The sequence below is a fragment of the Epinephelus fuscoguttatus genome, linkage group LG1, assembly GCF_011397635.1.
Source record: "Epinephelus fuscoguttatus linkage group LG1, E.fuscoguttatus.final_Chr_v1".
Classification (NCBI taxonomy): domain Eukaryota; kingdom Metazoa; phylum Chordata; class Actinopteri; order Perciformes; family Serranidae; genus Epinephelus; species Epinephelus fuscoguttatus.
The window spans coordinates 22,813,869-22,835,819 of NC_064752.1; the positions used below are offsets into that span (position 1 = coordinate 22,813,869).

General features: G+C 40.9%; 3 protein-coding genes across 4 annotated transcripts; 1 reads left to right on the top strand and 2 right to left on the bottom strand.

Moving 5' to 3' along the window:
- Positions 1–5,043: 5,043 nt before the first annotated feature.
- LOC125886415 (vacuolar fusion protein MON1 homolog B-like) lies at positions 5,044–12,277 on the bottom strand. Its single transcript, XM_049572611.1, has 6 exons — positions 12,132–12,277; positions 11,460–11,554; positions 10,775–11,371; positions 9,604–10,396; positions 8,780–8,927; positions 5,044–6,827 (listed from the first exon to the last, which is right to left on the bottom strand). Exons 2-6 carry the CDS (start codon positions 11,536–11,538, stop codon positions 6,600–6,602), a joined length of 1,845 nt encoding a protein of 614 aa, XP_049428568.1. The 5' UTR covers positions 11,539–11,554; positions 12,132–12,277; the 3' UTR covers positions 5,044–6,599.
- A 509-nt stretch (positions 12,278–12,786) lies between these two features.
- tcta (T cell leukemia translocation altered) lies at positions 12,787–14,645 on the top strand. The gene is made up of 3 exons (XM_049572646.1): positions 12,787–13,612; positions 13,702–13,753; positions 14,112–14,645. Exons 1-3 carry the CDS (start codon positions 13,402–13,404, stop codon positions 14,152–14,154), a joined length of 306 nt encoding a protein of 101 aa, XP_049428603.1. The 5' UTR covers positions 12,787–13,401; the 3' UTR covers positions 14,155–14,645.
- Positions 14,646–15,597: 952 nt separating this feature from the next.
- Positions 15,598–21,260, bottom strand: glyctk (glycerate kinase). Of its 2 annotated transcripts, none has more exons than XM_049572624.1 (5): positions 20,929–21,260; positions 17,656–18,042; positions 17,419–17,570; positions 17,152–17,327; positions 15,598–17,060 (listed from the first exon to the last, which is right to left on the bottom strand). In XM_049572624.1, the coding sequence occupies exons 2-5, from the start codon at positions 18,009–18,011 to the stop codon at positions 16,170–16,172; spliced, it is 1,575 nt and encodes a 524-aa protein (XP_049428581.1). In that variant the 5' UTR covers positions 18,012–18,042; positions 20,929–21,260; the 3' UTR covers positions 15,598–16,169. The 2 variants fall into 2 exon arrangements, with proteins under 2 accessions (XP_049428581.1, XP_049428590.1); XM_049572633.1 differs by lacking the exon at positions 20,929–21,260 and adding an exon at positions 19,207–20,891.
- Positions 21,261–21,951: the final 691 nt, after the last annotated feature.

A 21,951-nucleotide genomic window follows, 5' to 3' on the forward strand; every position in this document is an offset into this window, starting at 1 on the left:
CACAGGAATAAATGCTGTTTGAAACAACTGCACGTGTACGTCGTCTGTTAAACACGTTTAACCTGCTCAGCTCAATATGTTGTATCATCTGAGTTCCTCCTTACTGTCAGGGTGTCATTTGAAGACAGGATCTCAGTTGAAGAAGAGAAAATGAAGATTTAAAATGAAAGTGGCCCCCTCAGTGTCCCACATCAGGGGCAGGCTCTCCACATTTCTAGGAAAAGGAGAGGTAATCTGCAAAGTTAAAGGTCCAGTGTGTAGGGTTTAGGTGGATATAATAAATATATTTTCTTAAGTTTATAATCACCTGAAAACAATGATCGTGTTTACATTACCTCAGAATGAACAGTTAATATCTACATAGGGAGCAGGTTCTCATATATGGAGATCACCATGTTGTGCTGCCATGTTTCTACAGTAGCCAAGAATGGACCAAACAAACACTGACTCTAGATAGGGCCATTAGCGTTTTTGTGTCAGCCACTATAGTTAGCAGCCCCTCCGCCACAAGCAACCTCAAAGACACACTCATTTGTAAAGTGAAACTGCTTTACTCATTGTTTTTTACAGTTTTAATTTATCGGGTCCATTTATTTTGGAGAGTGGGAGACATCTGCGAATATTTCGGCTCACTGTAAAAACCTGAATAGTTGGATCAGAGATAAGGTGAGCACACATTGAGCTATCAGAGAAAAAAGGTGAGCACACAGCAGCTGCTCGGCCAGCCCGGTGTCTGTGACACACCAAACAGCGTTGGAGAAGCACTGTTTGTAATGTGAAATGGCTTTATCCTTTGGTTTTAATCACATGGGGTCTCATTTAGAAACATGTACGCACAAAACAAGGCCTGAAATAGGTGCACGCCACTTCCCATGTATAAATTGTGATCTATAAAAGCAGACTTGAAATTGTTGAATATTTATGGGCGCATGCCATTTCTGGCTTTTGTTCGTACATAAATTTATAGTATGGATCCTATGCATTGTTTTATAAATGAGGTCCCTGGTCCGTTTGTTGTGGAGACCTCTAGACAATTCAGCTCCCAGTAAAAACTCCTAAACAATGAACACTGAAAGAATTCTAACCAGGAGATATTTTGCAACCAGGGTACAAAATTAGCACCATCCACTAGCTGAATGCTGGTAAAATATGCATGGGGCTGGTAAATTTGCTTCACTCACCAGCCAAAAAACAATAACAATCTATTGACGGGCTGGGAAAATTTAAACATTAACTAGACATTTGGCAGGTGGACAGAAAAGTTTTGTTTTGCACCCTGGATGCAACATTTCCTGCCAAGTCTTCATGAGCTTCACCTGACGAAGACCTTGAAGAGGTTCAAGGTCAAGTTTTTGTATGCTGCCTTAGCTTACAGCTGCAATGAAGGCGACTTATCACTCAACAGAAAGTTAATTGGCAACAATTCTGATAACTGACTAATTATTTTAAGAATTTTTCCAGCAACAAAAATTTGCTGATCTCGTGCTTCTGAAAGGGAACCACCTAAATTAAGAATTCCAATATGTTATTTCCACAGCCGAGTAAAATTCAATAAGTATTTGTGACCGTGAGATATTCTCTATCGAAACCAGACACCTGAGTAGTGAGTCTCAATCTGTGATGTCATTAAGTTTAAAGTCTAGAGCTGCTCCATAGACATTGAATGGGAGACTGATTTTGTGGATCCAAGGGAATGTTTGTTTTCTTTTTTATACCCAAATGAGCTTTATTCTATTGTGGCGTTCTCGATTCTAAAACAGAAATTGTCCCCATATACTCAGAACGTTCACCTGGGTGCTCTCACTGTCATCTAAAACATCTTTTCTGATTCATTGTCTACGGATCAGCTTTAAATCTGATGACATCACAGATTTGAGTTTTAGCACCCTAGTTTTCGGATTTAAGAGAAAGAGTTGTTCGTGTCTACTGATATTTTGCCACTCTAGTACTTACACTTCCTCTTAGACCAGAGGAATAATGTGTGAATTTTGACAATGGGCAAAGTTCCCCTTTAAAGTGGTTGTCTCAGTGCCCCACATCAGGGGCTGCTTCCTCCACATGTCTGGGGAAAGGAGAGATAATCTGAATATTGCTCCAAAAAATGTAATGATGCAACATTTTGTATTATGTGTTATTTGGGCATTAGTTGCTGTTATGGATATGTACCAATACTCCTGCCAGAGCTATATTACCAACACCAGTTTAGTTATAGCATGATATATGATAGCAAATTGGCATTAGCTGTCATTAGTTAACATTAGCTGTAGCTAACACCGGTCACTCAACAAGACACCTGCCCAGTTCGCCACTGGTTCTCTTTGCACCACAACTTAATTTCCCTGCAATGGCTGTTATTTTTAATTACTCTTAGGTGCTCCAGGTCTCGTGGACACTTAGCAGGTTCATAATTGTACAGCTGCGGTCCGTCATATGCATATGAATACACAATATTAGCCTATTCTGTGTCAAAACTTTCGATCCTTATTTGCCATTGTTACATTTGGCTGCTCTTCTTGTAGTTACGTCACATCCTGTTGGACTTTTCTTGAAGAGGAAGTAAGAATTCCTCATAAAAATGACATCATCAGGACATCAATCATATGTCACGGTAGTGGATTTTTATGTATATTTCTTTTGAAATCTAGTGTCCACATCAATTTCCTCCACACTGAGTCACTGGGGGCTCTAACCTGCAAGCTGCTCTTTAAAGTCTTCACTTGACAAAAATCATGAAGATCGAAATGATGTTCAAGGTTATCATGCTGCTTTGGTCTAGAGCTGCAACAAACAGTCAATTTATCCATCATTCGATCAACAGAAAATTAACTGGCAGCTCTTTTGACAATCACATACTCTATTTAGTATATTTTTGAGCAAAAAAAGCAAAGCATTTGCTGGTTTCATGCTTCTTAAATGGGAGAATTTTATGCTTTGCTTTGTCATACATAATAATCCCAGCAAGCATTTTTTGGTTTAAAAAACATCTAATAGCCGTCTACATGAAGACCTGATGTCTAGGCTAAATCACGGCTGAATTTGGGCTGTCAGTGAAAATTTGGTAGACGTCTAGCCATAGCCAAAGTGTAGACGTCAGAGGCCATGTCCAAAAAATGGAGATAAACATATTTTAATTACTGTTGACTCTCCATACGTGATTGAATATCATACCGCACGCCATCTGCAATGGCGAAAATTACGTTTAATCACTTTCAAAATTAAATCGGCTAGATTTAGGTTACATGTAGCTAGACTAAATCGGAGCTAAATATAGCCAATACGTGTAAATCACAACTATTGCTTGCTGAATAGCTTTGGATTTTTGGACTTGGTCGGCTAATACACAGTTTACCATTTAAGGACGCCACCCTGGCCTGTGGGAAATTCCACAGGGCATGTTTCACTATTTTCTGACATTTTATTGACAAAACGATTCGTCGAGAAAATAATGAACAGATTAGTTGATAATGAAAATTATCATTAGTTGCATTCCTGCTTTAGTCCTGCACCTGTACCCAACTGGGTCGGACGTGCACGCTGCTTCATTCACACTTCGTCACACAATGTACGTCAGAGGTGCCTGAATCATTTCAAACGTGGCCAAGAGAAACATCGAGGTGCCTGAATCATTTCAAACGTGGCCAAGAGAAACATCGCTTCAAGTTCTTATTAGATCCTGAATGTGTTGGGAGTTGCAGTGAGGGAGGTACTGAAATAATAAAACATATTTACCAAGTGTCCACAGTGTATTAGTCACACTTCACAGCGTGTACTCTAAACATGATTATTTTTAATATTGTCTCAGTTTAACACCAGTGTTTACACTTCTGATGACTGTTTAAAAGGGAATTACTTGGTAATAAAAAAACTGAGTAACTGCCCAAACACTTTTTAAACACAGGCTGAGGTGGGAGCAGCCTTCAGGTCACATCAAACCACTGAAGTTGTGCACAGCAGATTGGCGCTCATCAAAGACATTGTGACAGTATTGAATGTTGGTAATGCTTCATTTCACTTAATATAAGAAATATTTACTTGTTTTTTAAAGGAGTTCTGCCATAATTATTATATTGTAATTCCTGAAAGAAACCTGAGTAAACATTCATTAATAATTTACTATTGGACACTTTATTATTATATTTGTTGAACTGAATGCTTGTCTGTAGACAAATAACCCTAATAATTGCCCGTCTGGCTCACCTGCTATGCACTGACCAGAAGACTCAAAGTTACACAAGCAATTAACTGAAAGTCTACCCAGTGTTTTTCCTGTAATTCAAATTAAATAGCCTAAGAAACTAAATATTATAGAAATGCCTGACCCGCAAAATCAAGTGTTGTTTACTGTAATGTTAATTTGTCATTTTGTCTGGTAAGACATAAATAAAGCTTGCTCACAACATCTCTGTTTATGCCTCCCATACACTGGAATACTTTAAAAAGTCTGACACCATCTCACATCTAAAGACAACATCAGTTTTACAGTCACATACTTTAAGATTTTGCAAAGACTGGGGATCTTGCAGGCTTATTCTGTGCAAGATTACAACTAGATTCCTTTAGAGATTATTCCCATGCTGCTCCGGGTGAAAAATCTTACGGTTACCAAGGTTAATGGTGCAAAACCTGAGACACTTTCCACCTGGTCCCACACTATTACTTATAACCATAGGCTGCTCTAACATTCAGCTCTCACTGTAATTGTTACAAAAGCAACATAAACAAGAAAGAAAAGGGGAGGAGGAATAAATAAAACTGTCTGTTGCTCTTTGGTTTGCTTTTTGACCTGCTGGATTGCGCAATATGTGTTTATTCAACATCACTGTTTTTATTTTTTATTATTATTGTCATCAATACTACATGTTTCTTTTTTTTAATATTATTTTATATTTATTTTTTTATTTTAAATAACAATAATTTTACTTAACACCCCCTTATGTGATTAATTAATAAAAATGAAATTAAACTAATAAATTAATTGAAATACATTTTAATTAATTTAAATTAAAAAATTAACAAAAAAAAAACAAAAAAAAGAAAGAAAAATAATGTGCCGAAATCCCTTTAAGAAATATGACAATAATTCCTTACATGCCTGCAAAAACACGTAACTTTAGAAACACAAGCTAAAAGGCGTCATATTTCAACAGTATTACTGTCAATTCAGCATTAGTATAATCCATAAAGATAAACTCTATTTGTGTACAAACTTTTTGGATTTTGTCACCTCAACTCTCTGCCAGCCTCCATTTGTTAGCTGTGCTATTTTAGTGGGAGGAAACCGTGGGAATGTGGCGATGACTGTATATAAAGATGGTAAGACGACTGAAGACAGCCTGGACTGAGTTTTACGATCACCTTCCATCAAACGATCAAGATCACAGGAGTCTGCACTAACTGAGGCAACACTCTCATGATTTTATTCCGACATTGGGAATTCGTCTGCGAACATTGAAACTGCTTGAAAAGTCGTTCGTCTTAAGGCTGGCATTAATGAGGACAAGAGTAGCTTTGTGCAACCTGGGATTTATTCCATAATACTATAGACATACTCTTAAGACTTGAATTGACAGGAAACTCCTCAAAGGACACAAGGATGAGGCTACTGTTTATAGACCATCTTTACAAAACTATTATCCAAAAAAGATAAGTCGCCTGAAGTCACTACATCAAGTGTCGACTGACTAGAAGTATCTGCAGAAAAACGTTGTGTGAGCTCAGTGGCATCTTCTCAGCTTAACTGGATGACAATGAAAACACTAACAATGACAATGTCGATCATGTAGAGTGATCAGGGGTAACAGGCTGGGATTTCCTACTCTGTTTTCTGCACATATTGTAACATGAATGAAACCTGATCATTTATATTTGAATACAAACATCAGTGGGATGTGAAATAACACCATGTTTTTCAAGTTCAATCACAGGGACGGGCAGCCAAAGTCATAGAGGACAGGTTGTCTGTTCACAGCCCTGTATGACGCATGGTGGCCCATCCCTGCTCTGGCAGTTCCAGTTGTTGTTATTCCAGTTTATGTCGCCCCAAAAACACAATACACCTTCATTCCTTGCATAACCTGTTTTGTAACATCAGGATGTTTTTGTTTGATGACAGAAATCTATATCTAAGAACTAGTCTGAGAAAGGTAGTTTAAGTTGGTTGAACTCCTCATCTTCACTTACTGCCGTGAATAGTTACAGCCTATGAATGAGCTGTCGTCTGTGTGATACATTCACTGTCCGTGAGGGAATTTCCTCTCTTGCTGCAGTAATAAAACAATATAAAAACATTTAAATATCACTGCAATTATTTTCTACCACAGTTTCAATTTAAAACGTACTAATGCTGTTTTGCCCTGACTGTCTCTGATCGAAAGCACTGATGCAACGACATGCTTTCTTGTTAAGGTAAAGAAATAATACTTGTCCGAAAGAGTTCATTCCTTCTTAAATAGTGTAAAACTTTTGTAGTGTTTGATTCCAGTAGTCAGTGTCTGTCAAGTCCAACAAGTGTCAAAACAGGGTTCAAAAATATCTCAGAACCAGTGTACAAACTATTGTTGAATGAGGCGGAGCGACTATTGTAGCACTAAGGGAGAGTCCTATAGAAGAGATAAGAAGCCGTTATCTGTGGAGTCTTGCTGGTCAGATTTGCCACCTCGAGAGCTCTTGCTGGGATTTGGGGTGGTTGAATACTTTGGGGGATATCTGATGAAGAGACGGTCCTCCTCCTTTTTAATCCACCTTAGGAGCTTAGTGATAGCAGTAATAGCGCAGGCCTTTGTCACCAGAGGACTGAAGCAGGTGTACAGCTCAAACTTACTGGTGACCTACAACAGAGAAGAAAACGGACATTTTAGGTGGGTTTTTCTCAGGAAACTGAAACAATGGCTGTGTTCAAAATCACATACTTACATACAATTCATACTATTCATGCTAAGTATGGTACCTCTGGTGTAAAATTGATTATGTAGTGCGCTCCAGCTACATAATAAATTACCGAGATATTCCAAGTATCGCACGAAAATGCATTGCAGCTATTTGAACTGTCGAATGGCGGAGTATGAGGCAGACAGCTACAATAATAATTAACCGTTGGATAAAATAATTAGGAATGATACCTTTAAGGTATCTTAAGACAAACAAAAACTGGGATTTGCTCCTGGACTGCCCCCGTCGTCTCAGCAAACTTTCTGTTACTGCCATCTTTAGAGCAGCTCCCCTCCTAACGAATGGTCGGTTCAACATCTGCCCGCTTAGCACGAGCTAACACAGCAGCAGCGGCTAACATCTAAACCCGAGCTGTTTAACGGTCCCAACAAACGGGGCTCCACTATGTTGTTAAACCCATTAAGAACCATAATGAATCATTAGCCGTGCAGTGCTAATAGTTAGCTCTGTCACTGTGTGCGTGCAGCTGGGCGGACTCTCACAACTGTCCCCGGCGTGGAGCTCACACTCCCGCAGCAGCAGCAGCCACAACCCATACAGTCTGTGGTGTGGTGATGTGGAGCACAGTGTATTTGACGGTTCAGTGTGCCGAGATGCCATCAAAACATTCATAAATATGGCTTTACTAGGCGGCAGTCCATTCACATTATGGATATCGAATGACGTACTCTATTGGTATCAGCATCACTTTAAGAGTACTAGTGTTGGTATTGCTATCGTAATTTTTTAAAATGATATCCAACCCTAGTGATGTTAAGGTACAGTTAAGAAGAAAAGTGTGGGAGGTCACATATACAGTATGTGCTGTAAAACCTATTTAACAGTAAAATATTTGATCATCTTAATTCACCTTGAAATAATACTGGATATCATTGAAAATATACTATGCAGGATTTTCCTAACTCATACAAAAGTAATCCCTCTTAATCATCACTTATGACTCATTAGAAGTATGTGGCGGTATATTTATTTACAGAGACTCTACCCTCTGCCTGTATTTTCTTATTTTCCTCTTATTTTGCTGGGTTCGGATTGATCCTAGGAACGGCGCACAAGTGAGGTCGGGACTTTATAAAAGATAGCGACCATTGTACCAGACTGTAAGCAGCACACATCCAAGAGAAAGCTATGCAAATCGAGGACACGGCGCCAAAAAAAGGGAAGCAAATCCAGCCAGGCATAAAACACCAAGCAGAGTGCATCTGGCACTGGCTCTCCCTTTCACTGACCATACTGTTTACACACACTGACCGATGATACCTGCCTAATATTTATTTAAGTTGGGTGGAGGAAGTAATGCTGCCTTATATTTCTGATTAACAATTTTCATTCAACTGGAGCACGGACAGGTAACTTTGTTATTGATGAAGTCATGTGAGGCAAAGATTATGTGTTGCTTGATTATACTTCAGTGTGGGCCTGCTGATAATGGAATACCTGATTGTTAAGTCAGTAGGTTATGTGTATACTTTGAGAAGAAACAGTCTGGCACGTAACCCCCCTAATAAAACCACAACTTCTTGTTTTTACACTTTGTACAAGTTAAACCTTGGGGCACAGCCAGTCCAGCGGTTTCCTCTTGTTTCCAGTCTTCATGCTAAGCTAACTGTCTCCTAGCTACAGTTTCATATTAAACAGACAAACAAAAGTGTGACCTTGATCTTCTTCTCATCTCAGAAAGCAAACAACTGTATTCCCAAAATGTATCCTTAAATAACCCTCAAACACGTTCAGACACCGTCGTGTCAAAGAGAAGTGAATGCATGCAAAACAGTATTCAGAGGTTGTAGATAGTAACAGTGATAATGTATTCATAAACGCAGCCACATACCCAGGCTAGCAGAGTTTCCCTCTCAGCGACGTGGTAGATGAGCTTGAGTGGTCGTGAGGTGCTGTGGATGCGGCTGTGCATATAACGATAAAGGTCCAGCAGTCTCATTTTCTCCTCCTCGCTGCTGTATGGTGCCTCCATCTCTGGGCTACAGCAATAAATCATAGAGTAAAGGTTACAGACAGAAAAGGCATAAAAAGTTAGGGCTATGATGCTGAGTTTTTCAGTCATCAAACTACTGATTTTGATGCCAGTGAGACAAAGTTTTGCAGCCTAACTAAAAAATAGAAAGTATTTCTACTCTTTGTAACATTCTTTGTAACAACAGTACCATGTGAATCAAAATATCGTCAAATTATTATTTTATAAAGTGTGGAGCTGTAATTATTTGTATGATTTCACTTTCGTTTTCAAGGTCTGGATTGGCTGCTGGCTCATGTAATAAGACACCTAATGCTTTCAGTTCAGCTTGTTAACAGATAGGCAGGATTAGAGGAGAACAATTTGCATTTCTTGCAATTTTTTATTTCTCTGTGCCCTTGTAAGTGGAAGCTCCTTTAAAAAAAAACACCTCATATTCTTAAGTACCCAATATAAAACTGGACGCTTTCATTTGTAAACAAAAAACACACTCGACTGCATTTTTTTCTTTGAGGAAACTGTTTTTCATACTTCCTCTTACTTTCTTAAGTCATATTTTCTTGAGCCAAAGAAAATGTTATATCATAGACACATTCATAAAAATATATTTCTTAACAATAAGGCATCAGTTTAGGCTCATATGTCACTCATGTAGTTGCATAGATAATGAGATACACACACACCTGGTGAACTGAGTGAGCTGGCGGTAGTTGTCTGGCACATCAAAGGGCTTGTACATGAAGTGTCTGAGGTCTGAGACGCCCACCTGGCTCACGCTGTACGACTGGACTTTGGCAATGAGGCTCAGGGAGTTATGAGCCGTCATGGCCTCCTCTATCTTCCTCTTGCACTCAGCTACAGCGTAGAAAGCCTCCTTGTCTGTCGAGAGCAGCAGCAAGCAAACAGTGCATTCTGGAGGGTCCAGGTAAGAAATGTATGCATAAAAGTAACAGTCAGGATTAAAGAGTGGGAGACAGATGGGAGTCCAGATCTCCCCAGCCTGAAAGGCAGAGGAGGCTCCGATGAGGTTGAGCAGGAGGTGGACGTCAGCGGGCTCCAGCCTGGTGTCCTCGATGACTGTCTTTTCTTGGACGATGGTGAGTAGCTGGTTATTGGCAATGAGGATGGAGAAAACCAGATTGGGGGTGATCGCTTTCTGCAGGATCTGGCTGAGAGAGTCCCTGAGAGAAGAAGCTAGGGGCAGGCAGTGCACTGCTGCTAGCAGAAAACTGGGGTCAGAGTCCACCAGGTTGAGAAGACCGTCCAGGATCTTCTCGGAGCCTGCCAGGAGCCTCCTCAGGTCGTAGTTTTTCTTGTGTTCGAAGATGCGGGATATGCTGGCCTGGGTGAGCATGCTGATGATCTGATAGTACACATAGAGGAGCTCTCCACGCAGCTGCTGCTCAGACTGACGGCTGCTGGAGACACACACCAGCACAAGGGGCCCTTTCTGTAAGAACACCACGGTGTGCCCATCTAAAGGAAGGAAGACATCAGCAAATATTAAAGATAATACTGGAATCAACAGTCACCGTTTTTTAACAATGCCCCCAATGAAGTCTTTTTGGACTTGAAATGAGTGTAAATGTATCAGGCCTTTCCAAATTAATGTTGCACTTCAAATAAATACAAAGGGTGCATTAACCTCTCCTTGCTCATCGTATTTCTCAATGATGCAGTTTTGTCAATTGGTACTAAATAACTTCCCATCTATGGCCGCTACAGCCACATTTACTGGCCGCTCCTACCCACAATCCTCTGTGAAATGTGTGCACTTGCTCTTATTATGTAAATAGAAATTTATATTTACAACAATGTTAAAAAAGCTAAGCAAAAAAACACTAATGCTCTCACCTGAATAGACCGAGCGGATGATATTATCTCCACTTTGAACAAAGGACACCAACGCCATCATGACTCCCATTGTGGATGAAAGAGCCTCTTCACTGCCGTACCGGGAATAGATGGGTTTGCCTGCTTCGCTCAGCACAAAAACATGCTTCCTGTGCTGCCGCCAGCTGTCAGTTGTCACATCCTCGTCACGATGAGACATAAAAGCCGGAGTTTCCTGGGTGCCTGCCTCCAACAAGGGAGATGACCTTCCCTTCACACCTATACCTTGCTCCTCCAGCTTGGCCTTGGCCAGCATTGTAACGACAAACTCCCCAGAGTCGCTGCGGTCATTGTCAGTGGCAGCATCCTCTGTCTCTGTGTCAGACGGCTGCGCGGACGCATTGTTCTGACACTCAGAGTTTTCTGTCGCCTCAGTCTCTAGCTTCGTTACCTGGTTTGAATCGGGCTCTGCATCCTGACTCTTCTCCTCAGCTACAGCATCAGACGGGAGTGAATCTGCAGGCTCCTCTTTGCTGACAGTGGCGCTGTGGTTTCTCTCCACAGGATCCGGGAACATGTGATTCCCCAAGAGGGAGAGAGAAGTCGCCAACGTGTCAGCTAAAATGAAAACAACAACTCAATTAGGAAATGAATGATAAAAATTGATATATGTGAGCAATTTAAAATGGAGGATTAAATCATGTACCAGGTGGATTGCTCTCAAAGGATGGTTCACAAATCTTCACTCCCTGTGCCTCTCCTTCTTGATGATTGTCTCTCTCCATGATACCATCCCAGTCACTAGAGATTAAAAAGAAAGCCAAACAATAAACAGTTTATAACTGATGATTATCAGTGGTTATAGCTCAACCTAGCATCTCAATCTCTTATGAATAGGAGCACTCATACTGGACCAATGGTCAGGTCACATGATTACAGAGGAGAACTGGTTACAGAGAATCACAACTCCAAGATACCAAACAGACTCTGGAATTTAACACTGATTACAACTTGAGCAGCCTGGCTAATGTTAAACTATAGATAAACGGCGGTCAAAGAGATGAAAGTAACTGGTATGTGACCGCCACAACTGGGGAACTAACGTTTGTTAAATAACAGCTTAACTTACTTCGGAAGCCATTATTAGCTTGTCTGCGAACGTGCTCACTGACAGTATGGCTTACTTTTTAATTCTGATAAATATCTGACTGTGAATTCCGATACAACTGAGTAGTAAATGCTGGCTGTACTTACATGGCTAATGCTAGCAAGCGGCACACACACACAGATCAATTTCATGGCCTCGGCTTAACAGTGAGCATGCAAGCAATCGTGTTCAACTAAAAATAGACAGATAGGGATAAAGAATTAAACTTACGATTTTGTACCGCCGAAACGTTGGGTTGAATATCTAGTTCGCTACATCAACTTTCATCAGCAGCCCGGCTGCAAACAAGCTGTCAAGAATGAGAAGCAGAAAACAAATTTTCCTCTTACGACAGCAGACATCCGGAATCTCTGATGACAAGCTAAACTGACCAATCAGGCTGCTCGGTGGCGACGGCTAGCCCCGCCTCTCTCTGGGACGCACTGCGTAAGACAGCAACATAAATGTTAGCCATGATTTTAGCTGGGTAAGCTAAAAATACAAACTGTTATTGGATGTTTTAGCGGTTTGTTCAAATAGTATTAAAACCCATCACCGGTTAACATGTACGTATTGCATCGCTTCAACAACAATACTTAAAAACTGGGATGGCCACGGGCATTTTCAGCGAATATATCCTTTATATGTAGCTAGCTAACGTAGCCAGGAGCTAATTAACTACACCGGTGTTTGCAGTCTTGTGACGTTCCCTTCAAAATCTCAGGGAGAAATTTTAATTCCTCATATATTACCCGTAATCCAGCAGCGGGCTGGATTTTTAGCGGCATTTTCGACGTCTTAAAGAGGTCCATTCTATGTCCGGTGAGATTAAATATATACCAGGGGCAACTTTAACGTTTAAAATTAATATTTACTGCATGCACTTGCTACTGCTCCGACATGCTATAGCTAGCGTGAAAATGCTGGACATAAACGTTAGCTTCCCCCGGCAAAGCTTTCTATCATTCCTGACAGAGAGAAAACGTCTGTTGGGTCACGAAAATACTGCTGAAGATCCAACCTGGTGCTGAACCACGTTTAAAAAGTAACATTTAGATTTGCCGTCTATGGTTTGCGGAGGGAACGCTATGGGAGTGCTCAACTCCCAAATGTGGTGTGCTAAATTATCTACCATTTTGTGCTGGTATTAGCGTACATTTTCAGTTGCAACGCATAGAAAACAGTGAGGTGTATTGTAGACACATTAATACTTTATTATTGTGACAGTTAAATGTGCAGTTTAGCCAAACAAGAAATGTAAGCTAGCACTATTTCTTTGACGAAGGATGTTTATCGTCGCGAGTTTGCGGAGCTACGCAACGTAACTACGTCACGTCCGATTCTTCAATCCCAGCCTGATACAAACATCGTAGCTAACGGTAGAGATGGCGTCCAGGATGTCATACCTTAACGTTACCTAGTCAAAGCGATGTTATTAAATTTATCCATCGGAGGAAGAGTTTACCCGACTAAATCTACAAACGTTGAATAACCGGACACAATGGAAGAACCGTGGGACTTTGAGTTTTTGTCCCGCATAGCTGACGGCTGCTTGTCGTTCCTATCCGAGTTTGTTGACGACTGGCTCGCCAACGATATGAGGGTCTCCATATTCAAAATCCTTCTCAGCTGGTTAATTTTTAGTCTGATCGCGATTCACTTTGCGTGGAAAGTCTACGGGAACACAGTGAACGATATGTATTACCGACAAGGTGAGTGTTCTTTGACTGTATCTGTGTCACTTGCTAAACTAGTGCTAGCCACGTTTGCTTCATCTGTGTCTTTTTGGTGCTGCATTCAGGGACCGGACAAAACGGAGGCACACCAGATACAGCACCTCACCTGAGTGGATGGTAGGTATCCGAGCACCTATGTCGCTTCAGCAAGGTAGATGATCCTCCTCACTCACTAATGGTCCTGTTTGGTGCTCTGAAGCTGCAGTTGGGATTGGTCACCATCAGTGCAAAAGCTAATTTAGGATCTCTGCCCATTTCTTTTCTGATTGATTGGACATTTAATCGTTTAGGGAGACTGCATCTAGCTGTAAAAGTTGAGTTGATTCAGTGTGATTATGCTCTCTTAACTGGAGCTGCATCATTTATTGAACACCTATGACTAGTGGTGGTGGAGGAAAATATGTATGATAGCATTATACATGTTTTATCACTCTTTAATTGCATTCCTGTTACTGACATTGTGTTGTTCTTGCAGGGAAAGCAAAGCAGGAGACACCCCAAAGACTCATCGAGATTAACGGGACAATGGTGTCAGACTTTGGGCTCTATCTAAGCGAGAGCTGGACTCCTGTGATGAGACATTGAATGCACTCTCAAGTTGTGCTAATAAGAAAGCATCTTCAGTGCATTAAAGATGCTTGCACGCTCTGGTGACTGCCCGGAGAATCATCCGTTACGCATACCAACAATGTCACACTGATATCCACCAAATCAACTGCATAGTGCTGTGAGATATTTATTTTGGCTTGTCAACATTGGTCATTGAGCAGAACCTTACTCTGCATTAACTGGTGTGTCTGACTTAATAGTCAACATTTTCCCTAAGAGATACTGATGTGACAAATACTGATGGGTTTGTGCTTAAATTAAGGGTGCTTTAAAAACACTGTCTTAATAGCAGACATAATATTTTCCACTCTGACCATGAGCAGAATAATTTGACTACATAAAAATGTTGTATGGAAGGAACAACAGTATATTTCAAGTCAATACAGATCCCTGAAGAACAGTTTACGTCTTACATCTTCCATGATTTTTGTGTGCAATTTTAACTCACTGTGTTTCTCATAACATATAGGAAGCATTGTGGGCATCTAATGTGAGAGTCTACAGAGTGCCTGTCTAGAGAGTGTTCTCGCCCTTTGACTTTTTCTTGTTTCATTATTTTTTCCAACACTGACTCACAGCAAAGTCCTGCGTCAAGGTGAAAAGAAATCTCACATTAACCCTGTTTATGACATACCTACAGTGCACAATTTGAATGAAAATCACCTGCCTGTAATCAAGGTATTAGAGATTATTTTACAGTATGTATCTAAAAGGACAAACGGCTGGTTACTCATCAATTTCTGACATAAAAACACAACACAAAGACAGAGGAACATTAGTGAGAGTAACAAAGTAAAACTTATGGAAAGGGAGGAGTTGCATAAGATCTGGGCCACAATAACACAAATCACCAGTAACCCACCATAATGCACAGTGGCATGTTGAGGCAAGGCTTCTATACAGCAGGCCCTAGTGGGTTTTGAGAGGGTAAAATTAACTGGAAAATACAGGTAAATCATGTAGAAAAAGCTGCTGCAATGGCTTAAAACAACAATGCTATTGTCCTGGAGTGGCCAATTCAGGGTCTACATTCACTGTCCAATCCATAATGCGAAGCAGGACATGAAGATGCTGTTTATCTCATCTTGGTGTCACTCAAAAGTGCTTGAGCAATGAATTGCAATGTTCAGATTTGCAAGGCCGAAACCAGCCTATCCTTATTGTTTAGACTGCTGCCAAAGGTGCCTCTTTCCTTGAAGAGTGAGAACATGCCCTGTTAATAATTTTTTACGTTTATGCCCAGTACATATGAAAGTTAAATTTTCACATTCAATTTCTCTATTAATATGTGTCAAAGTGAAGTTTGATCCACTATGAGTTCATGTAAAATAATAAAACATGAAAAAGTCAAAGGGGGTTGAATGCGTTTTATGTGCATTGTATGAGCCATCTTACAATCATCTATTATAACTCAGCTGTAATAGCTGATTGTAAATTAAACTTACATGTTATAATACAGTTATAATGGGAAAGACAAGTCTGTAGTACAAAACAGTGTGCTGCAGTGTGTGTTTACAGAAATGTTTAATGATGTACATAGTCCTTGTCAGATGAACTAAAGAATAAAATCAGCAGCATATTTAAGGTGTCTAAGTACCTGAAGAGACCAGCAGCAAAGCTTTGTTGAAATAGCTTGATATTATATTAAAAAAAAATACTGATTTTATTGACACTTTAATTGCTAGAGCTTGGGTGTTTTATTGTTTTTTCAGTGAAAAAAAAAAAGATAATTCAATGCTCTGTGGTCATCAGAATTTCATATAGCTACACCAGTGTTTCATGTAGTTTCACAGATAAGTGTGAAAATGTCTGTGTAGAGTTGGAAAAAAACATGTACTATGATGCCAAGCCACACAGACTGATAGAGTGCTTTATTCATACAGACCCACTGGACTTAGATACTTTTATCTCATGTACTTTGGCATTATCTTATGTTAATGGGAATTGGTGGAATAAGTAGCATGTGCACATCCATCACATTTGTGCAGGTTAGGCCTGGTACAAGTAAACGCTGCCCTTTGGAAAGACGTGTAAAAAAAGTGTAAGAATCATTGTTAGTAAGGAAGGTTTCAATGTCCAGCCCCTGTGCTTGGGCCTCTACACACAACCCCCCATCCGTGATAGCCCCTGCTGCCTCAGTGGGTCCGTCCTGACCATCAGTTCCACCACTCAGGAACACAGGACCGTTAGGCGGGAGCTTCATGCCTCTCAGCTCCACCCCCACCCGCATGGCCAGCTCCTGGTTTCGACCACCTCGACCCATGCCTGTCAGCTCCACGGTGGGCTCCCCTCCAGCTAACAGACACGTGGAACCCCATCCTTCTGTGCGCCCTTCACCCAAGACCTGCATAGTGCGGCAGAGGTCCCAGCTCTCCACGCCTACTTCAGGCCCCAGCCTCAGCACCTCAGCAGCAATCTCTGGAGGAGGTTCCTCTCTGGAACAGGCGAAGCGGGCCAGGAGCCCGTACAGTCTGGAGACTGACTTTACATCACCACATACTCCTGGTGCCAACACAACCGGACGGAAGCCTAACTCTCGAGCACGGCGACCTGCACACTGGAGGGCGATGCTGTTGGAGCCAATCACAGCATTGAGAACATTTCCTGACGTACTGGATTCATCATTATTCTCCCTCAAGCGGGGACTTGGTCTCCCGAGGACTTCCTTTACTGAGGCTGGTAAAGAGTTCAACAGCTTGTAACGTTCGAGGACCGACAAAACTTCTTCAGGCCACACCTCAGTCCACACTGTGGGGCCGCTGGCTATCAAGTCCAGGGGGTCTCCAATTACATCAGACAATATGAGTGAAACCACCTGTAAGGAAGTGATTAAAGGAGCGATCAACACACAATGCTGGCTGTTGTTCTCCTCTACAATAAAAATCAGATTAAAGAAAGTATGTTACCTGGGCTGGGTGAGCACAACGTGCAAGTCCTCCACCCTTTAAGAGAGACAGGGCACGTCGCACAGTGTTCAGCTCTTGAATAGTGGCGCCAGCACCTGCAAGTTTGCGGGTCACTTCCTGTTTCTCTTGCAGTGAGATTGGAGGGATGGGTGCAGGTAGCAGTGCAGAGCCTCCACCTAGACACAATTAATATAATTATTATAAGATTTACATTTCGAGGCAGGGTTTTGTGCAGTAAAGCAGCTGGTTGAAATGTATAATTTGTACCTGAAATCAGTACAAGTAGCAGGTCGTTCTCCGTCAGCTCGCTGGCTAACTGCTTGATGCTGTCAGCTGCCTTCTGGGCATCAGCGTCAGGCAGGTTGTGTTTCGCTCCCTCCATCACTTTGATGCGACTGTTTTCTTTTACCAAGAGATGTCTGTGATGGAAATGGGAAATTATATCATACTGCTTAATCTAATTATTGTGCAATGCATTAACTTACATCCTAATGATTTACTTACTCTTTTCCATGCTGCCGTAATGTCTGCTGAATCCCATGTGGCACGCTTATTATTCCATTCACCAAATGATCGCCCACGATCCTCTCGGCTTCAGCAGCCATACCCAGCACAGCTTTTCCAAAGCCCACCAAGTGCAAGTTGTGATTGAGTGTGAACTTGTGACCATTGATAATGACTGAGTCCTTCTTGCGCACTATACTCTGCCGGACCACCGTATCAGGCTGCACAGCTTCCACAGCGGCTGCAAACACCATGCGTGCCCGTGAGTCCATTGACATTTTGCACAACACAGGTTTTCTCCTGTCCACGAGGGCCAGAAAAGCCTGAGGCCGAAACAGGGAAAGGACGCGGGCCATGGACAGTTCAGTCGGTCTGAGTCGAAGTTGCCTGAGGGATTAAAAAGTCATAGATTATAGAGAATTTCCACAAAAACATGCTTATTTTAAAAGACTGTACACCTTATTTTAAATACAATAATGTGCAGAGAGGAAAATGTCAAATATTCAACAGGTGTCCACAAATATTTTTGTTGGTTGAAGGTTATTACCTCTCAAGTAAATGCTTAAATATCAGAATTTTAACTGCATTTTAAATTAGTAATTACAAAGCACACTGACATTCCCCAAAGAACTTACATTTCTGCAATTCTTACTGAACGCACAGTCTCAAAATTCAATATATTAAGGGATTCATGATGTTTTTGTTAGTGTCAGGGGTCACTGCTGTACTGGATGGTGCAGTGAGTACAGATTCAGAATACTTTATTAATACCCGGGGGGAAATTGTTTTTGTTCCAATGCTCCGTGCAAAGTAGAAATAGAAATACAGCATGAATGGAAACAAGCGATAAAGATGAAGATATAAATAAAATGCTAAAATAGACAATGAAATAAATAAAATAAAATATTAAAGTAGACATTAAAATAAAATAAAATAAAATATTAAAGTAGACAATAAAATAAATAATAAAATAGTAGACAATCTGAAATATATACAATATACAATGAAATGGTTGTAGCGTTATAAATGAAATAAGAATGAGTAATTATATTGTGTGTTTTGTTTTATAAATAGCCAAATGAGTCCGATCATCAGAGGGAGGAGTTGTACAGTTTAATGGCCACAGGTAAGAATGACTTCCTGTGGCGCTCAGTGGTGCATTTAGGAGTACTGTTCAAAAGTAAAATTAAATCAAAGTGAGGTAGTTGCACAACTTAAATTACTTGCACAGCACATTGAAGATTAAACACCAGTGACAGTCGCAATAAAATAATGAATTTAACAGCCAAGTGATCAAATCCAAGCCAAAAACAATTGGACATCCATATTTAAAATGGAATATCATACTCAAGCGAATAAACTGGTCATATCTAAAGACTTCAGGAGCACAATAGTGCCTGTTGGCTTGCTTTAAAGGCCTGAAAAGAAACTGCCTACTTTTTTGTGGTTAAATCAACCTAGATAATAAATACAGATAGTAGCTGTTATAATCCTGAGCCAGTTGCACTTTCCTGGTCAAACTGCTCTCTGAAGGCTCACGAGGCGGCCTACCTGTAAGGTTGTAACTGGGATATAAAGCCTGTGGATTCCTGTGGAAGCCTGTTCTGTGCGCTCCAGCTCAGCAGTCAGGCAGTGTGGCAGAAATATGACCAGAGGCTGACTGGAGTTGTGTACCCTGTGTGTAATGATTGACTTGAATGGACCACAGGACACATCAAACCACTGACCACCCAGCCGTGCAGTTGTCTCTGAGGTTTTTTATTTTTTCTCCCCAGGACAGGGTGCACAAAAAAATAGTGTATCTGACAGACTTTGGAGCTATTTATGCTGCGGCTTAGTTCAAAGAGTACACAACCTAAAACTAGTTTTCACTGAATTCATGTACACACTGATCGCAAGTCTTCTTTCCTCTGAGTTGTGGAGACACCTACGTTAATGCTCTGTTTGAAATGTAATAATAAGGCACGTAAACTAAGTGTGCATTGTTTGTTTATGACAGCTGACACACTTTTAAAAATGGCAGGTCATCAGGAGAATATTATTTTATGTTCAATTTTGGTAGTGAGCCAATGGGACTTAACAGACTTAGTATCATCCAAAAACCTGACATAAACATTCAGGATAAGGTCATACAGTGCTGAAAAATTCTCTTTTTGATATTTTTTTTACTTACAGCTTGTCATCAAAGATTTAACTTGAACATCTAAGACTTTTAATGCACTCAAGAGAAATATTTTTCTCTCAATTTGTGGTTACAAATTTGTTAAAATATCAGCATGAGTGAGCACTTTTCCTCTTCAAAGATAATCTGTCCAATTTACAGGTGCAGCATATCAAGATGCTGATAAACAGCATTATTACTACACAGGTGTGCCTTAGGCCGATCGCAATGGAAGGCCACTCTGAAATGTGTAGTTTGGTCACACACTGCCACAGATGTCACAAGTTTTGAGGCAGGCAAGGCAGCTTTATTTGTATAGCACATTTTATACACTAGGGCAATTCAAAGGTAATCAAGGTAAAGAGACGGTAAAATTGTCCATCAAAGCTGTTGCCCTTCATTTGACTGTTCATTTCACTACTATGAGCCATCTCCAATGTTGTTTCTGTGAAACTTGCGCAGTTATGAGGTAGGCTGGATATAGTGCCAAATTCAGGTAAAAATGTGGTCTAATGTGGTCTATATGCTGAAAAAACGGTGAAATGTGTCTTTATTGCATTTTCACAAATAGAATAAAGGTTTCACAAATCAGAAACTGTGTCTGAATGAATGTTTAGCCTCTGTAGGATAATCTAGGCCAGATCTGAGAAGTCTAGGTACAGTGGTTTTTGATCTGGACCTGGTGTATTGAGGTCAAGGTATAAAACAAAAACGGTGAAATCTCCCCTTTAGCATTTTCACAAATAAAATAAATGTTTCACAAATACAATAGTGGGTATCAGGCAAAGTTAATGTCTTACCTAAAATGTCTAAAATGCTTTCACACCAAGAAGCGTCACAAAAAAACTGACAATCAGTGGACAAACAGTCGCACTGCACATTAAGTTAATTTCCCCTTAACTTTCCCCTTAGTTCCGAATCGGAAGCTAACTTCAGCGTCGTATATTCGCTGAGGAATAATGTTTGTAAATCAGAGTACCGATGTGGACTCAAACCGACACAAGCCCAACTTTGACTGTTACCATGGTCACCGTGGATCTGTTACGCTACTCGAACTCACGTGCGCACTCTTTACATTTATCATACACACAACAGTTAAAGCTGGTTCCTACCTCAGGGTGTTTCTGTGAGGACAAAACTCCTGCTGTTGTTTTCCTCTTCACGTCTCCTGCGTCCATTTTGCTGCCTGGAGCAAAACCTAGAAGCTGGGAGACAACGGGACAGGTTCACAAATGACACAGAAAGTGCTGGACCAGAGGGCGGCTGCTACTAGCCTACTGTTTCATACAGACGGTAACAAATGAGAGGAAAGAGACACAGGTGTATGCAGGTGACAGTCAAGAGTACAATATCCACCCTCCTCCCCTACACCAACTCGTAAAGAGGGGAAGTGCGTTATAAAACCGTCCGACAGCGAGACTGCACTGGTGTCCACCTAGTACGGACCGTGTGCAACACCGTACTGTGTTCGTCATGACAGACGCTGGTACATATGATGTTCCGCGACCACCGTTACAAACGTAAACTGCTCAAACTAAAGCAGGATTTATAGTTGTGCGTAGACCCTATGCACATAGTGTACGCCGTTGCGAGTATTTATACATGTGCGGTGGTGTGTCTCTGTCACTCTGCAGTTATACCTCCAAAACAAAACTCAGCAGCAGAGGTTTCTGTGAGGTGCTGTAAAGTTTAGTTGATTCAAAACCCACATTAAACCCACATTAAATACACATTAAATATGGCTTAATAGAGTGTGCCAGTAAACCCGGAACTCCGTTAGCGCTTTTAGCACTTCCGGTTCTGTCGTCTAAAAGTCAAAACATTTTTTGAATGGGATTTTGGTAAAATGCCTCAAATAAGGTCTGTGGTTAACAAAAGCTTAAGCGAGTTTCAGTTTTTGTTCTACGACATAAAACACATCAGTAAATACCCTACTTGTGAATTTTGAAGCTTTTACATGTCGTAAAAAAGGTGGTTGCTAACAAGTTGCTCAATATGACTACAAACCCTGTCGGGGACATTAAACGTCATCACCCCCAAACAGGCGAGAGTGCTGGCAGTCCGCCATTACAGCTTCTTATTTAGCTTAAACAGTCCGATTTCCCCATTATGCAATGTTTTTAAAATAAAGCGGC

Coding starts and splice junctions, on each gene's coding strand:
- tcta (XM_049572646.1), top strand. CDS start 13,402: ATGGAAGAACCGTGGGACTTTGAGTTTTTGTCCCGCATAGCTGACGGC. Junction 13,613..13,701: donor CGATATGTATTACCGACAAG/GTGAGTGTTCTT, acceptor TGCTGCATTCAG/GGACCGGACAAAACGGAGGC. Junction 13,754..14,111: donor GCACCTCACCTGAGTGGATG/GTAGGTATCCGA, acceptor TTGTTCTTGCAG/GGAAAGCAAAGCAGGAGACA.
- LOC125886415 (XM_049572611.1), bottom strand. CDS start 11,538: ATGGAGAGAGACAATCATCAAGAAGGAGAGGCACAGGGAGTGAAGATT. Junction 11,372..11,459: donor CTTTGAGAGCAATCCACCTG/GTACATGATTTA, acceptor TTTTCATTTTAG/CTGACACGTTGGCGACTTCT. Junction 10,397..10,774: donor CATCCGCTCGGTCTATTCAG/GTGAGAGCATTA, acceptor TCCTTCCTTTAG/ATGGGCACACCGTGGTGTTC.
- glyctk (XM_049572624.1), bottom strand. CDS start 18,011: ATGGCCCGCGTCCTTTCCCTGTTTCGGCCTCAGGCTTTTCTGGCCCTC. Junction 17,571..17,655: donor TTACGGCAGCATGGAAAAGA/GTAAGTAAATCA, acceptor TTTCCATCACAG/ACATCTCTTGGTAAAAGAAA. Junction 17,061..17,151: donor GTTGTGCTCACCCAGCCCAG/GTAACATACTTT, acceptor ACTTCCTTACAG/GTGGTTTCACTCATATTGTC.